The sequence below is a fragment of the Myotis daubentonii genome, chromosome 10, assembly GCF_963259705.1.
Source record: "Myotis daubentonii chromosome 10, mMyoDau2.1, whole genome shotgun sequence".
Lineage (NCBI taxonomy): Eukaryota > Metazoa > Chordata > Mammalia > Chiroptera > Vespertilionidae > Myotis > Myotis daubentonii.
In genome coordinates this window covers 18,797,568-18,814,689 of record NC_081849.1, presented here as the reverse complement: position 1 = coordinate 18,814,689, position 17,122 = coordinate 18,797,568, and the positions used below count along the sequence as shown (strand labels likewise).

Below are 17,122 nucleotides of genomic sequence, written 5' to 3'. Positions count from 1 at the left end.
GAAGAAATGATCCAACTTCAACTATGATGTCCAGATTTCAATACCATACTCCAGAAGTAGTCTGGCTGTACTGTCACACTAAAATGATGCTTGATTTGATTAAGCACTGTTCTGCTAATGCTTCTAGCAGACATTTCACAGTATTAACATTCCGTGTTCAACCAAACCCTCCCTTTTTTTACATGAATGCTTCTCAAGTGAGGATAGTGTCATCTAAGTAATTGCTTTTTAGAACTTACGCTCTCAACTTCATATTTATCTCAATATATGTCCACATCTGTGTCATCACCAATTTTAAGAAGTATTTCCTCTCTGGATGCAGAGATAACATCATCTTGGAAATTGGAGATTGACATTCATTGACATAGATAGGGCTAAATTACTTCAACTGTTTTAGAAAGTTATTTCATGAGACCACCAGATGGAGTAATATATTTACCATTGCCAGGATTCTTAATTTTAGATTATAGTTGTTTATGCTCTATTATTTTATCATGTATGTGTTTTTCTCGTATAATTTTGGAGAATTCTTAATTTAAAAATATCTGGAAATTATATTTGTTTAAAGTCCTTGAACTACTTTGAACTTTTTAAACCAAAATTGTGTCAAACCTGGTAGGTGAGAGTATGAATACAAAGGATTGATAGCAGTTCTCTTTGCTTTACTCCTGCCTAATTGGCTACAGCTTTTCAGTATTTTTTTTTAGTTTGCCCCATTGCTCAGACATCTGAGTATTCTCATTAACTTTGAGCTTTAACTCAGTCCTGTAGCTTTGAAACTGTCTCTATGCTGATGATTCCCAAAGTTTTATCTTCACTGCTGACCTCTCTTCAACTTTCAGATTTGTCCACCTTAGTTGGGTTTCAGAGTAGCCTTCAAATTTAGCAATCTGAGCAGAACACTTGACCATGTTCCCCAACCCCAATCAGACCTGTTCCTTCTCCTTGCCTAGTCTTCCCATCTCAGTAAGAGACATTGGCTCCCTCTCATCTCTCTGGCTCACCATGGTCCCTCATAAATCCTGTCAGTGAGTCGCATTGGCTCCACGTTCAAAATATGTCTTGGATCTGTTTCTCACCACCTTTGCTGTTGTCACCTTAATTAAAGCCATCATCTGTCTTCAGGACTACTACAACTCCCTCACTAGACTCCCTGCTTCCAGTCTATGCTTCATACTATCTTTTTTTTACATAGTAGCCAGAATAAACTTTTAAAATATAGATTAGATCATGTCTCTTGCCATTTTCAAAACCTATAAGAGCTTCGTATTATACATAGAATATAATCTATGTACCTTAACCGTGGCCTCTGGGACATTACATTGTCCAGTCCCTGGCTCTCCTTCTAACTTAATCTCATTCCACTCTTCCTTTCTCTCATTCCAGTCCTGCCTTTATGCTGTTCCTTCATGCTATTTCCTTCTCAGGGCCTTTGAATATGTTTCCCTCTCTCACTTTATTCAGATGTCTTCTCAGTTGTCAGTTCCTCAGAGAAACCTTCTTTAATCACCTGTAATCAATCAAGACAGGAGTTTAAGTAAATTTTTATGTTGATTTTTGTACTACATATGTCTAATAATATTCTTTTAATTTATTTTCTAACAGAGAAAAGACGAGACGCCCCTAATGGTAAGCTTTTTTATAATTATTGATCAAAAAGATCTTAGATTATAGTTTAATTCTTATAGAAACATATCATACATTAATACCTAATATCTGATCTAATACTATGTTCTTATTTTAAAATAACAGATGATAGATGAGACTTAGAAATGTACCATTTGGCTTTTTTTTAGGATGAAGGAATACTACATAGATCACTAATCTTATATCTTAATTTTGTATTCACAATTAATTAAATTTAGAAACTGCACAATCTAGTTTTAATATCTTCCTTAAAGGCACTAAATTTTGCCTAGCATGTTGATTGATTTCTTACTTTAGATTTATCTTTTTGTCTTATTTCAAAATATTATTTCACACTGGTAATATGAAACTAGCTCCTTTCAATGTTTAGAACTAATAATAGCTGCACATAACCCTCCTTAATTTGATGAAATATTATGGGTTCATATATTTTTAAAAATACTGTATAGTAAAAATAATACCAATATATAAATGACAAAGTCCCAGACCTCTAGGGCAGAGATTCTCATAGGGACTCTATAAATCCTCCTTTAAAGTGTGTGTTAAATTTTGTAAGTATTTATGATTTTTACTCTGAGGAGAGAGAATCCATGACTTTTATCACATTTAAATGGTGTTCCTGACCCTGTGACAGTAAATAACTATCGCCCCAGGAGCCTTCATTATAATGGGGAATATATCTGCTCCTTTTTAAAAGCATCTCAAATCCTCTCATCAGAATTTAGAATAATTATTCAGAGAAACACTTAACATAATACAGAGTTCTTACTATATAACAACTGTTAGTGATTATTGGGATTTGCTTCTTTTAAACAGATATATTGCTTTCTGATTTTGTCCTTAAATTTATTTTCCAATATAAAAACATGAACCAAATATTAATTTTGGATTACTTGCCTTACCAGTTTTGTTTTTGTTTTTTTAATATATTTGTATTGATTTCAGAGAGGAAGGGAGAGGGAGAGAGAGAGATAGAAACATCAATGATGAAAGAGAATCATTGATTGGTTACCTCTTACATGCCCCACACTGGGGATTGAGCCCGCAACCCAGGCATGTGCCCTGACCGGCAATCAAACCATGACCTCCGGGTTCATAGGTCGATGCTCAACCACTGAGCTCAACCATTGAGCCACGCCGGCTGGGCCTTCCCAGTTTTTTTAATGTCTGACTATTTTCAGTAGTACTTACCATGTGCCAAGTATTGTATACTTTGACTTTCTCTTAGTTAGTTAGTTAGTTAGTTAGTTAGGTTAATCCTCACCCGAGGATATTTTTCCATTGATTTTTAGAGAGATTGGAAGAGAGAGGGAGAGACAGAGAGAGAGAAACTTCGATGTGAGAGAGACACATCAATTGGTTGCCTCTGCACGCACTCCCCAACCAGGCCCTAAGTGTTCGAGCCTGCAATGGAAGTACATGCCTTTGACAGGAATCAAACCAAGGACCCTTCCGTCTGCAGGCCGACACTATATCCACTGAGCCAAACCAGCTAGGGCTGACTTTCTCTTTTAATGGAAATTTTAATACTAAGTTTATAGGGTTTCTGTGGAGAAATGAAGTGCTCAAAGTGCTTAGCATAATGCTTAATAACTTAGTTATCACGATGAAGACAATAACAAAGATAGTAACAGCAGCTACTATTTAACAATCATTGACAACCTGCCAGGCACTGCCCAGCAACCTTTTGAAGTAGCTCCTAATATCCCCATTTTATACATGAGTAAACTGGGGCACAGATAGGTAGTAACTTGTTCAAGATAACCTAACTAGTAAGTGGTGGAGCAGGATTCAGTCTCAAGAGATCGGCATCCAGAGTCACTTAGCCACTGTACTGTCAAGATGATTTTGTAGGAGAAACAGACCTAGAGGGAGTTAATAACATGCTTCAGTTCACGCAGCTAGCATGTTGCAGAGGCAAAGGAAGCAGGAGCAGCTGAATCAGAAGTCATTCATCTGTGAGCCTTTAAAGCAGCAGTGTAATTATTTTTCCTTGATATGTGCTCAATATTTTCATCTCTTTTTTATTAAATTACTTTGCATTCTGTGAGCATATATCAAGTACCAGTGGGGAAGGCTTCCTAGTGGTAGCCTCTTTGGAGAGAGTAACCTAAGATTTGATGTTGTACAAAATAATCCTATACTAATAAAAGAGAAAAATGGTAATTGGCGTACAACCGATACCTTTTTCATTGGCTAATCAGCGAGATATTCAAATTAACTGTCAGCCAAGATGGCGGCTGGCAGCCAGGCAGCTGAGAATAGGAGGCTTGGTTGCCCCAGCGATGGAGAAAGTCAAGGATCCCCTCAGCTGCAGGGCTCTGAGCTCCTGAAGCAACAACTCCAAAAGATACAATGTTTCAATTATAGAAGCTAAAAGATGGCGGTTAATTTGCATACTCAGGCTCCAAGCAGAGCCAAGCCAAACAGCCCTGAAGCAGCAGGGCAGAGAGGCCTCAGGGCCTGGGATCAGCAGAGTCGAGAGGCCTCCTGGCCCTGCGATCAGCGGAGCCGAGAGGCCTCCCGGCCCCAGTGATCAGCGGATCCGAGAGGCCTCCCAGCCCAGGTGATCAGCGGAGCCGAGAGGCCTCCCGGCCCCAGTGATCAGCAGATCCGAGAGGCATCCCAGCCCAGGTGATCAGTGGAGTCCAGAGGCCTCCCGGCCCCGGTGATCAGCGGAGCCTAGAGGCCTCCCGGCCCCAGTGATCAGCGGATCCGAGAGGCCTCCCAGCCCAAGTGATCAGCAGAGTCGAGAGGCCTCCCGGCCCGGTAATCAGCGGAGCCGAGAGGCCTCCCGGCCCCGGTGATCAGTGGAGCCGAGAGGCCTCCCGGCCCCGGTGATCAGCGGAGCCGAGAGGCCTCCCGGCCCCGGTGATCAGCGGAGCCGAGAGGCCTCCCAGCCCCGGTGATCAGCGGAGTCGGAGGCCCCGCGATCAGCGGAGCCGAGAGGCCTCCCGCCCTGGTGATCAGCGGAGCCGAGAGGCCTCCGGGCCAGAGATCAGGGGAGCCGAGAGGCGTCCTGGCCCTGGGATCAGCGGAGCAGCAAGGCTTCCCAGCACCGGGATCAGTGTGACAGGGTGCGGAGCCCCAACCCTCTGATCGGCCCTGCTCTGTGCATGACAGGAGTGGCGCTGCAACCTCCCTATGGACCCCCCCTGAGTGTGCCAGGGGGTGGTGCCCCAACCCCCCAATCGGCCCTACCCTGAGCATGACTGAGGGTGGCATCGCAACCTCCCAATCCGCCCTGCTCTGTGCATGACAGGAGGCGGGGCCCCAACTCCCCAATGGGCCCTACTCTGAGCCCGACCAGGGGTTACACCTAGGATTAGGCCTGCCCTCTGCCACCTGGGAGCAGGCCTAAACCAGCAGGTCCTTATCTCCTGATGGGTCCCAGACTGTGAGAGGGCACAGGCCAGGCTGAGGGACCTCCTCTCCCAACCCCGAGTGCACAAATTTTTGTGCACCGGGCCTCTAGTAATATAATAAAAGGATATAAATACTTTATGGTTTTTCAAAATTTTAACCTTTTCAATCCATATAAAATGTATTTCTGAAGAGGTACCTAATCCATGAATAGATAGGATTTGCATATTCTTCTTTATGTGACAGTGGTATCTCACAATTTTATTTCTCTACTAAGAGAGATACTCATAATTAATGTAGTTTCTTTCTCTGAGATCGATCTTGGTTTTAAATCTTTAGATCTATAGTTCTGACCCCTTGATGCAGTTGTCCCAAACTAATTTTTTTATTAAATAAATGGAGAGTTAAAAAAATAGAATCGTTAAAAGGCATAAATACACAGCATATATTGCCAATATTTGTATATTTATTTACAAAATATACATATAATATGGTATTGGTATAACATGTTACAATAAATAATGAAATAATAATTAATAGAAATGTTAATATTTTTCTCCTACTTTGCAGTCGATTGTCTTGTTCTCTCCCTCCTGTGTGGAGACCCCTGTTTTGGAGGCAGCGCATTGCTTTTCTGCATTTGGTGCCATACCACTAGGTGGCAATGGACACCTTCACTACTTTGCATTATCCGTGCTTTGTCTCAGATCCTCATTCACATTATCAGTGTAGCAGACCTTTTCAAATGTTACTATTAAAAGGATACTTTATGTAGAAGTAACATATATTCCTGAAATGCAATTCAGTGTCTTCCTCACTAACTCCTAATCCATACATCTTTCTTTTTTCTTTATTGGTCAATCTCACTTATAGCTTAGACGCTTTCCAATAAGATTTGTTCTCAACTTCATGCCTGCTTGACATCAGAGGCCTCTGGGCCACCTGTTTCTCAACTATTTTACCTTGGTGAGAGTTCCTACTTTTTATGTAATTAAGGGGAAGACTTTAGTTTATTCTTTTAATTTTAAAACTAACTAGAAATGCTGTTTAATGAGAATATTTTTTTTAAAAAAAAAACCATTTCTATGACAGTTGTCCTTAATCAGAAGAAGGTAATTTGTCCTCTGACTTGTTTTTTTGTTTTGTTTTGTTTTCCCAAAAAAGGAAGGGAAATGGCCCTCTCCATTATATATTTAGTGTAATTTCATAAACAGCAAATTAAACTTTATTAGAAATGATTCAAGAGTATCTCTGTTACCAGATCTCCTGTAAACGTACTTATTAAAAAATGACTCTGCCTTATACCCGTTATCACTTTTTTTTTACTGTCACTTTTGAAACAAATATTTACTTGGGCTTTAGAACTCCATTTTAAACTTATGTCATAGCACCTTCAAAGTCTGAAGTAAATTACTGTTGTCAACCCAAATAACCAAGTACCTCATTTCTTGAATGTGTAGAAAACCTTTTTTCTAAATTGTGAAAGTTAGTAGTAAATATTTATTGAATAATGAATTATTGGACTACAAACTTAAGAGAACTGATAAAATGATAACATTTGTAGTATTATTATTGTTAATCACTTTATGGTTTGAAGTTTGGTAGAAAGCATAGGAGTTAATAGAAAGGTTAGTGGTCTAGGAACCAAGTAGACTTCATCGCCTTTGTCACTAATTATGTCACTTTAAACATGCCACCTGATGGTTCTTGCCCTTAGCTTTCATATATAAAATGAAACATTTAGAAAAACTCGAAATTTCCCAGCTAATAGTAATTTTCTAACATGTTTTTAATCTGGATATTCTTATATAGACTTCAATAATATCTTAACAAGTACTAATATAATTTATATATAATGACATTAAATAGCTAATGCCAGGGCTCTATAACTGTGTGGAGAGATGTGTAATAGTGTATCCATACCTGAGTTTTGGGTAGAGAGAGGAATGGAAACAGTGCATCTACAGTACGAGTTAAACTGTTATTCATTCCACATAGTGTAACTACAGTGTGAATTAAACCCTGTTATTCATTCCACATAACACTTTTATTTCTGTCTCTTCATCTTTGAACTTTCTTCAGAGATGCTGTGTTATTTTCTCTAGTGAGTTATGAATTGGGTTTGTAAGAACCTTTACTTTGTTATTTCCCAGAAAATAATACATTTTTTTGATAATTTAAACTGTTAAACTTAACTATATCCAATTCTTACCTTAGAACAGCAATGGCAAACCTTTTGAGCTTGCCGTGTCAGCATTTTGAAAAACCCTAACTTAACTCTGGTGCCGTGTCACATATAGAAATTTTTTTATATTTGCAACCATAGTAAAACAAAGATTTATATTTTTGATATTTATTTTACATATTTAAATGCCATTTAACAAAGAAAAATCAACCAAAAAAATGAGTTCATGTGTCACCTCTGACATAGGTTTGCCATCACTGCCTTAGAACATCCATAGTATAATAGATTATTTTATATAAGCTAAAGCAGCATAAAAATTTTTTTTTGTTCTTTTATAAACACTAATTACAGTTGACCCTTGAACAACATGGTTTAAACTGCTTAAATCTACTTCTATAAGGATTTTTTTTCAATAAATATGTACAGTAATATAAATGTATGTTCTCTTCCTTATGATTTTCTTAATAACCTTTTCTTTTTTCTAGTTTACTTTATTTGTAAGACTACAGTATATAATATATAGAACATACAAAATACTTGTTGATTGACTGTTTATGTTCTTGATAAAACTTCCGGTCAACAATAGGCTATTAGTAAGGGGAGTCACAAGTTATGCACAGATTTTCGACTGTATGGAGTCAGCACCTCTAACCATTATGTTGTTCAAGGGTCAACTATATAGTTGCTAATTTTGTTTTGTTTTGTTTTAATGGTGAATTTGTTGCTTTTGTAAAGGTGTGGCAAAAGTAGACTTAGTTGTTCGTATGGAAAATAATATAATTATTAATAAATAATAATACAAGAATAAACTCCGTATTTCATGTACTCACAACTGTAAACCCACCCTGTAGTTGCTGTATGAACACCTATTTTGGAAGGGTGGTATGTATAAAGAGAGCACCTAACTCTGGTACTCCCTAAGTCTGTCTTAAGTCAGTGCTTACGTCCTATTTTATTTATACTATTGAGTATCAAGATAAGAGAGTAAATAATAATTTGCAGTATCTTACTGTGAACAGTGTTGCTCTTACTGATTGGTAAAGGTAAATTATAAGAAGGAAGAAAGCAGAAAGGGGAGAGTGATAAGTAACATCAGGTCACTAGATAAGTATATAAAGGTATGGGTATGACCCCAATTCAACCCTCTAACACACAAATTCTGGGTATTCTCAATAACTTCTCTTACTTTGTGAAGTTACAGCAAGCATGGAAATCTAATGTCTGAACAACTTGGAAAATCCAAGTCTTAATCTATTTAATAAGCTTTCTGTATTGCTTAACTAACCTTTAATTCTTCTTTGTCTTTTTTTAATTGAATGTATTGGGGTGACATTGGTTAGTAAAATTTTATAGGTTTTAAGTGTACAGTTCTATAACACATCATCTGTATATTGCATTGTGTGTTTACCACTCAAAGTCAAATCTCCTTAGTCATCAAATATTTGACCTCCTCTACCGTTTTCTAGCTCTCCAACATGCCCCTTTCCTTCTGGTAATCACTATATTGTTGTCGGTGTCTGCGAGTTCGTTTGTCTTATTTGTTCATTTTGTTGCTTTCAGTTTTATATCTCACATATGATTGAAATCATATGGTTCTTGACATTTTCTGTCTTTATTTCGTTTAACATGTAATCTCAAGATCCATCCATGTTGTTACAAATGGCAGTATTTTAACTTTTCTTATGGCTGAGTAGTATCCCATTGTGTATATGTACCCACATCTTTATGCAATCATCTATCAAAAGACATTTTAGTTATCTCCATGTCTTGGCCACTGTGAGTAATGCTGTAATGAACATAGGGGTACTTATATCTTTGCTAATAAATTTTTTTAAAATTTTTCAGGTAGATACCTAGAAGAGGGGTTGTTGGGTCATATGGTAACTCTATTCTTAACTTTTTGAGGAATTTTCATACTGGTTTTCATAGTGGCTATACCAGCCGTGGGCAAACTATGGCCCGCGGGCCGGATCCGTCCCGTTTGAAATGAATAAAACTAAAAAAAAAAAAGACCGTATCCTTTTATGTAATGATGTTTACTTTGAATTTATATTAGTTCACACAAACACTCCATCCATGCTTTTGTTCCGGCCCTCTGGTCCAGTTTAAGAACCCATTGTGGCCCTCGAGTCAAAAAGTTTGCCCACCCCTGGGCTATACCAGTTTACATTTGCACCAGCAGTGAATGAGGGTTCCTTTTTCTCTATAACCTCTCAAACACTTGCTTATCAAATAAACAATTTGGAAAGTTATGTGTGTATTACATATTATTTGTCTTATTGATAGTAGCTATTCTAACAGGTGTGAGATAGTATCTCATTGTAGTTTCTCTCATAGATGGTGAAGTTGAGCACATATCATATATCTATTGGTCTTTTGTATGTCTTCTTGGGAGAAGTGTACCCCAAAGGCAAGGGAAGTAACGGCAAAAATAAGTGAATGGAACTATATCAAACTAAAAAGCTTCGAAAGGAGAAGATATTTGAAAACAATTGCTCTCTGATAAGGGGTTAATATCCAAAATATATCAAGAAACTCATGCGGCTCAACAACAACAAAACAAACAATCCAGTTAAAAAATGATCAGAAGACTTGAACAGACACTAAATCTTTAATTCTTGATCCAGTTATTTTCAGATTATTCCTTGACAGTGAATTAGCTCTTAACGATCTTATCCATATTGTTCACTAGCTTCCATTTTTTCCAAGAAGAATTTCTTTATTTCTTGCCAACATGAGCAACTTCTATGGAATTTTATATGCAATTATACATAGAACTTTTAGACATTTGTATATTATAATTATATATAAGTGTACTTTGAATAGTGAAGGAAAGTAGCTGAGTTTTGGTGATATTAAACATACATATCTTTCCAAATTGTTTAATTGTTCTATGAGGTGGCAGATGACTTTCATAATTTTATTATAGCTTTAGTTCATCTTTAATAATAGAGAGGAAGAGAGATATAATTTACCCATGTGGGTAAATGTGTTTCTTTAGTTTAATAGACTACCTTTGAGGTTTTTAGCACAATTTAAGAGTTGTAGTTAACCAGTGATCCCACTACTAGGAATATATCCCAAGAAACGAGAAACGCCAATCAGAAAGGATATATGCACCCCTATGTTCATAGCAGCACAATTCACCATAGCTAAGATTTGGAAACAGCCTAAGTGCCCATCAGCAGATGAGTGGATTAGAAAACTGTGGTACATATACACAATGGAATACTATGCTGCGGTAAAAAAAAAAAAAAAAAAAAAAAAAGAACTCTTGCCTTTTGCAACAGCATGGATGGAACTGGAGAGCATTATGCTAAGTGAAATAAGCCAGTCAGAGAAAGATAAATACCACATGATCTCACTCATTTGCGGATTATAGAGAACAACATAGACTGATGAAAAGGGACAGACCCAAAGACTGAGAAACAGCCATCAGGCTATCAATCCCCAGAAGGAAAGTAGGGGAGGGCGGGGGTAAGGGGAAGAGATCAACCGAAGGACTTGTATACATGTATATAAGCCAAACCAATGGACATGGACAACAGGGGGATGGGAGCATGAGTGTGCGGGGTGGAGGGGGGGGGGGAGGTTGGGGGTTAATGGGGGGGGGAATGAGGACACATTTGTAATACCTTAACTAATTAAAAAAAAAAGTTGTAGTCAAATTGGCATTTAGTAATAACTTAATATAAATTAGCCTACAATTTCTTGGGATTTTTATTTGCTCTTCTATGATTGTGTTCAGGTCCCCAAGACTACCTCCACAACTGGTTATTTGCTAGAAGGACTCACAAGACCTAGCATATAGTGGTACTCATGCCAAATATTTATTATAGTGAAAGGAGATACATATCTAGATAGATAGATAGATAGATAGATAGATAGATAGATAGATAGATAGATAGAGCTAAGTGACTGACTGTACGTCTGTTCAACTGTCCAACCGACTGACTGGCCAGCACATATGACATGCACTGGCAATTTAAAAATAAACATTGACTTGTGCATGCATGATACATATAAAGCTCTCGCTGGCGCCAATCGCACGTGACGCCAGAATGTATCTGAAGACCAACTATTGGCATAATGTACCTCTGAAGCTGAAAGAAAGCATGTTACCGACAGAATATGTCTGAAGACCAACTATTTTGACATGTAAATTTTTGCAGTAATGTAATTACCGCACAAATTTTTCTTCTAGTTTATTTCTTTTGATTGTGCACAAATCTGTGCACCGGGCCACTAGTGTGTGTGTGTGCGCGCGCGCCTAAGTGACCATTAGGACAGAACAACCAGATGACCAGCCAGTAGCTGTGAAGTGCACTGACCCATACCTTACTGCTGGGGCCCTAATAGCCCCAAATCTGATTCACCCGCACCCCAGACCCAGACAGGAGGGAGAAGGGAGCCCGATTCCTCGCAGAATCAGTCGTTGGTTAGCTTGCTGCTGGGGCCAACCTCCTGCAGTCCCTCCACCTGGCTGGCCACCCACCTCTCCTCTCTCCCCCCCCCCCCATCAGCCCCAATCGCCAGCCAGGCAGAGGGACCCCACCCGTGCACAAATTCGTGCACCTGGCCTCTAGTATATAATAAAATCAACAATGGGAAAGACACAGGGTTAACTCTGGGGGAAAACCACACAAGAGTATTTTCCCATTGGAGTCACAGGGACGCGTTTAATTTCTCCAGTAATGAATTGTCCCGGCACATGTGAAATGTCTAAAGAAGCGGCTCCTGGGAGCCTCAGGTAATCGTTTAAAGCCCAGGGTTTCTTGGTGGCTAGTCACATAGATTGCTAATCATATAGTACCTACCAGGGTTCTAAACTCCCAGAAGGAAAGCAGCTGTTTAGCATAACCCACATTGTTGCCACAAACAGTGTATTTTATTTTTTTTTAAAATATATTTTACTGATTTTTTTACAGAGAGGAAGGGAGAGAGATAGAGAGTTAGAAACATCGATGAGAGAGAAACATCGATCAGCTGCCTCCTCCACACCTCCTACTGGGGATGTGCCCGCAACCCAGGTACATGCCCTTGACCGGAATCGAACCTGGGACCTTTCAGTCCACAGGCTGATGCTCTATCCACTGAGCCAAACCGGTTTTGGCCACAAACAGTTTAGAAATAGCCAGTCTTATCAGGGAATAATGAGAACCCTCCTGAAGTCCGCGATCCCAGATAACCAACTAAAGGCCAACCTTGCAAGCAGGCCTTTCAAAGGATAGTGTTGGACCTGTTGGGTTTACTATTTTTCTGCACAATGGTGATTGTATTTTATACAACATTTTTTAAATTATCATTGATATGATCATCTCAGAGGAATTTGGTCTGTTTGGAGATTTTGTTGAAGACTCATGTATTATTTGGAAACAGCCCAAGTGTCTATCAGTAGATGAATGGATAAAAAAGCTGTGGTACATATTTACATAATGGAATACTACTCACCTGTAAAAAGAAGAAAATCTTACCCTTTCTGACAGCATAGTCGACCTGGAGAGCATTATGCTAAGTGAAATAAGCCAGTCAGAGAAAGACAAGTACCATATGTGGACTCTAATGAACAAAGTGAATTAAGCGACAGGCTGAGGGGAGTTTGGGGGGAATGGAGGGGTTGGAAGGAAAAAAAAGGAATTTATGGACTCCGGCAACTGGTGATTGCCAGGGAAGCAGGAGTGGAGGAGTGTATGGGGGGATAAATGGTAGTGGAAGGAGACTTGACTTGGGGTAGTGAGCACTACAATAAATTGTACAGATGATGTGTTGTCAATTTGTGCACCTGAAACCTGTAAAGTGGGACTTATAAGGAACATGTGTTACTCTTCTAGTAATTTTATAAGAAAATTTTATGTTGAATACATTTTGTTCAGACTCTTACTTTTAAGACCAGTAATATTTTATGAATCATAACACAGGTTTTGTGCTACATTTAGTGCAACTCCTAAAGATGCTATTAACAATATTTAATAGGTGCCTAAGATAGTTTTACAGTTGGTTATTGCAGAAAATGAGAGTTTTGAGAATTTTCTTTGATATTGTTTTTGAGCTCTATACTTATGATAATCAAATTCTCTATATACTGATGGGGAAAATATTACTGGACTTAATTATGGAGGTTTTGGAAAAAAGCAGCAGTAATTACAGTACTTTTTTCCTCAAACTACTAAAATTGAAACAAAGAGGTAAGACTAGATTTCTTTATTAGATTTAAAAGTAAAATAGGTGGCTATTTTACTTTTTTTTTTTTTTTTTTTTTTTTTTTTTTTTACTATTCTTGGTATGTGATATATACCACTCTATCAGTGACTAATGTGTTGGATATGAGGCAATTACAGTGAAAATTTAAGGGACTACTAGACCAATTATATTTAAATTCTTATTGAAAATTTATATTCTTCATGAGATTTAATGTTATGAAGTTTGCTTTGAAATTATGTATGTTTAAGAATTTATTATATAGTCTTTTCAAAATTTAGGCAGTACTTTTTTCATTATTTATAAAAATTAGCCTGCAGTTTTAAAATGTAAAAAATTTATAATATTGAAGTGGTCCTACTTCAGAAAAAGACATTTAAATTATATATTATGATTATAACAATTATGTTAAATTATATTCTTTTAATGTTATTTAAACTTTATTTTCAGGTCCTAATCTACCTATGGCAACAGTTGACATTAAAAATCCAGAAATCACAACCAATAGATTTTATGGTCCACAAGCCAGCAACATCTCCCATACCAAAGAAAAGAAAAAAGGAAAAGCTAAAAAGAAGAGATTAACTAAGGCAGATATTGGAACACCAAGCAATTTCCAGTAAGACAGTTCTTTTGTTGCTTTTATCTTTATTTTTTATTTAGTCATTATGACTCTAGGTTTTTAACTTGTTATAAAATTTTCTTTTGATAGAACCCTTACATTTATCACTTGCATACCTTTTAGTTACAGATTTTGCTGGAGTTTTCTGTTTGTTTGTTTGTTTTTTAAGCTGACTTTCTGTGAATCTTATAGTTTATTTTACATTTTCATTCATTAGAAAAAAAAATTAGGTAAAGTTTCTTTAATTGTTGGACATAAAGATGATTTCTCACTTTTCTCTATAAAAAAATGGTATTTGGCAGTTCCTTAGAGGCATTGTCCTAATCTATTTGCGGTGCAATAACAGAATACCATAGACTGGGTGGCTTATAAACAACAGAAATTTATTTCTTACAGTTTTGGTGACTGGAAAGTTCAAGATAAGGCACTGGCAACATTTGGTGTCTGGTGACATCCCACTTCCTGGTTCATAGATAGCTGTTTTCTTGTTGTGCCCTCACATGTTAGGAAAGGGTAAAGGAGCTCTCTGGGGCCTCTTTTTTAAGGGCACTAATCCCGTTCATGACTTAATCACTTCCTAAAATTCTCACTTCTAGATACTATCACACTGGGGATTGGGTTTTAACATCTATGAATTTTCAGGAGGCACAAATAGTCTGTAGCAGGTATTATTTTATTAGCTCATTACAAAATTCCTTTCCTCTCATGTATATAAATAAAAGCCTAAGCAACCGGTCGCTATGACATGCACTGACCACCAGGGGACAAATGCTCAACGCACAGGATCAGGCTCCCTCCTGTCTGGATCAGGCCTGCGGGGATCGGGCTCCCTCCTGTCTGGGTCGGGTCTTTGGGGATTGGGCTGAAACCAGCTATTCGACATCCTCCAAGGGGTCCTGGATTGCAAGAGGATGCAGGCAGGCCTCTAGTGTGTGTGTGTGTGTGTGTGTGTGTGTGTGTGTGTGTATAGATATATATATAAAATGCTTGTATTAATATTCTAGTTTGACAGTTAAGGAAATGAATGCTCAGAAAGATTGTGCGAAAATGTTAAGACTCATTTAGTAGCAGAGCCTGGGCTAGAATCCTCTTCTCCTGCCTACTTATGTACTTTTTCCCTGAATTTCGTTATATCTTTGAGAACTGTTAGTTAAGGCCAACAATTCAGTGGGTAGATTGGATTTCATATATATCTTGGTGTTAATGCCCTTTGTGTGTTTTTTCCCCTATCTTCTACTTCAGGCACATTGGACATGTTGGTTGGGATCCAAATACTGGCTTTGATGTAAGTGTCTTTTCAAGCCATAAACATTACTCTAACTATGTGGGAATATTATGGCCTATATTTGGATTTTTGTTTTTATTATTTATTTTTGTGAATTTTAGTGTTTATTTGAATGTGCTGTGTTTATGTACACATCACTAGGTTTGAAACCGTAGTATTGTTCTGTAATTCATGGCTAAGTCTCTAAAGAGAAAATTTTTGTATACCTTGACTTTATTTTACTGTATAAGTAAAATCCTTGTGTTTTGAAAGCAAAGAGAAGAAAATTATTTCTGCTCAATAATTATTTCAGGGAAATAAATATATGCCAAATTATTGGAAAGTACTGTAATCAAATTCTGAATATTCAGTTGTTGAATGATATAGGTCTTTTCATTCTATTATTTTTGGCAATTTCATCATTCATTAATTTGTAGCACTGTGAGCAAGATAGGTGAAACTTCAGGCAAAAAAAAAAGGTGTTTAATATTTTATCTCTACTTTGGTTATCTAAGTAATAGGTATTTCACATTTGACAGTCAGGATTTGTAAAAATTAATTTGAAAAATATTTCTGATTGAGGTTAAAAATCCTTTTGGTTGTTTTGTTAAAGCTACAATGTTAACTCCATAAGTGTTGAGTGCCTTTTGTGTTGGACACTGTACAGGGTGCTTGGGGTTCTCAAATTTGCAAGTTGATTTGTATTTTTTTGTGGTTATAACTAAATCTTATTTAGGATAATGTAGTATAGGTGAGCATTAAATATGTCTGAATCATGAATGGGAAAATATAAAGATATAGTCTGTCTCTGGCCTCAGAAATTTTATAGTCTAGTGTGGAAACAGGTATGTAAACAGGTATTCAGTCATAATTATTATTGTGGAAACACAATGCTAGTTCCACTGAAACTAGTATGATGCTAATTTATCTATAATACAAAACTATTAATTTAAAAAATCCGCCGAAACCGGTTTGGCTCAGTGGATAGAGCGTCGGCCTGCGGACTGAGGGGTCCCAGGTTCGATTCCGGTCAAGGGCATGTGCCTGGGTTGCGGGCACATCTCCAGTGGGAGATGTGCAGGAGGCAGCTGATTGATGTTTCTCTCTCATCAATGTTTCTAACTCTCTATCTCTCTCCCTTCCTCTCTGTAAAAAATCAATAAAATATATAAAAAAATATTAAAAAAAAAATTTACTAAAAAATCTATTTGACATTCCCTATTTTTGAAGGCAAGGAATAAAAGAGATGGAGATAAAATATAAAGTCAATTCTTTTAAAAATATATATATATTTATTGATTTCAAAAAGGAAGGCAGAGAGAGAAAGAAATAGAAACATCATTGATCTGCTGCCTCCTCCACGCACTCTACTGGAGATGGAGCCTGTGACCATAGGTCAGTGCTCAACCACTGAGCCACACCAGACAGGCTAAAATCAATTCTTTTTGTATTATTTTTTTAATAAGAAAGTTTATTTAGCATATAAACAATATAACCATATTAAAAGTTTATGAACTTAAAATAATTTCATAAATAGTACAGATGAGAATTAAATATTATGCTTGTTTTTAAAAATTGGGAGAGATTTTATTAGTTATTTTATCTGTTATAGCTGAATAATTTGGATCCAGAATTGAAGAATCTTTTTGATATGTGTGGAATCTCAGAGGCACAACTTAAAGACAGAGAAACATCAAAAGTCATATATGACTTTATTGAAAAAACAGGAGGTGTTGAAGCTGTTAAAAATGAACTACGAAGGCAAGGTAACTTTTATTTCTATTTAGGAATCCTGGTCTATTTGTTCTTTTGAATCTTTAGGTTAATTTCTTGAAAGACAACT

The 17,122-nt window shown here is 37.2% G+C and overlaps 1 protein-coding gene across 1 annotated transcript in view; it reads left to right on the top strand.

The window, feature by feature from the left end:
- The window catches only part of WASL (WASP like actin nucleation promoting factor), an 87,633-nt gene that overhangs the window by 44,274 nt on the left and 26,237 nt on the right, over window positions 1-17,122 (top strand). The window contains exons 5-8 of the mRNA XM_059711693.1: window positions 1,606-1,629; window positions 13,844-14,012; window positions 15,258-15,300; window positions 16,892-17,045. Coding sequence (XP_059567676.1) covers window positions 1,606-1,629; window positions 13,844-14,012; window positions 15,258-15,300; window positions 16,892-17,045 — 390 coding nt within the window. The remainder of the gene's footprint in view (window positions 1-1,605; window positions 1,630-13,843; window positions 14,013-15,257; window positions 15,301-16,891; window positions 17,046-17,122) is intronic.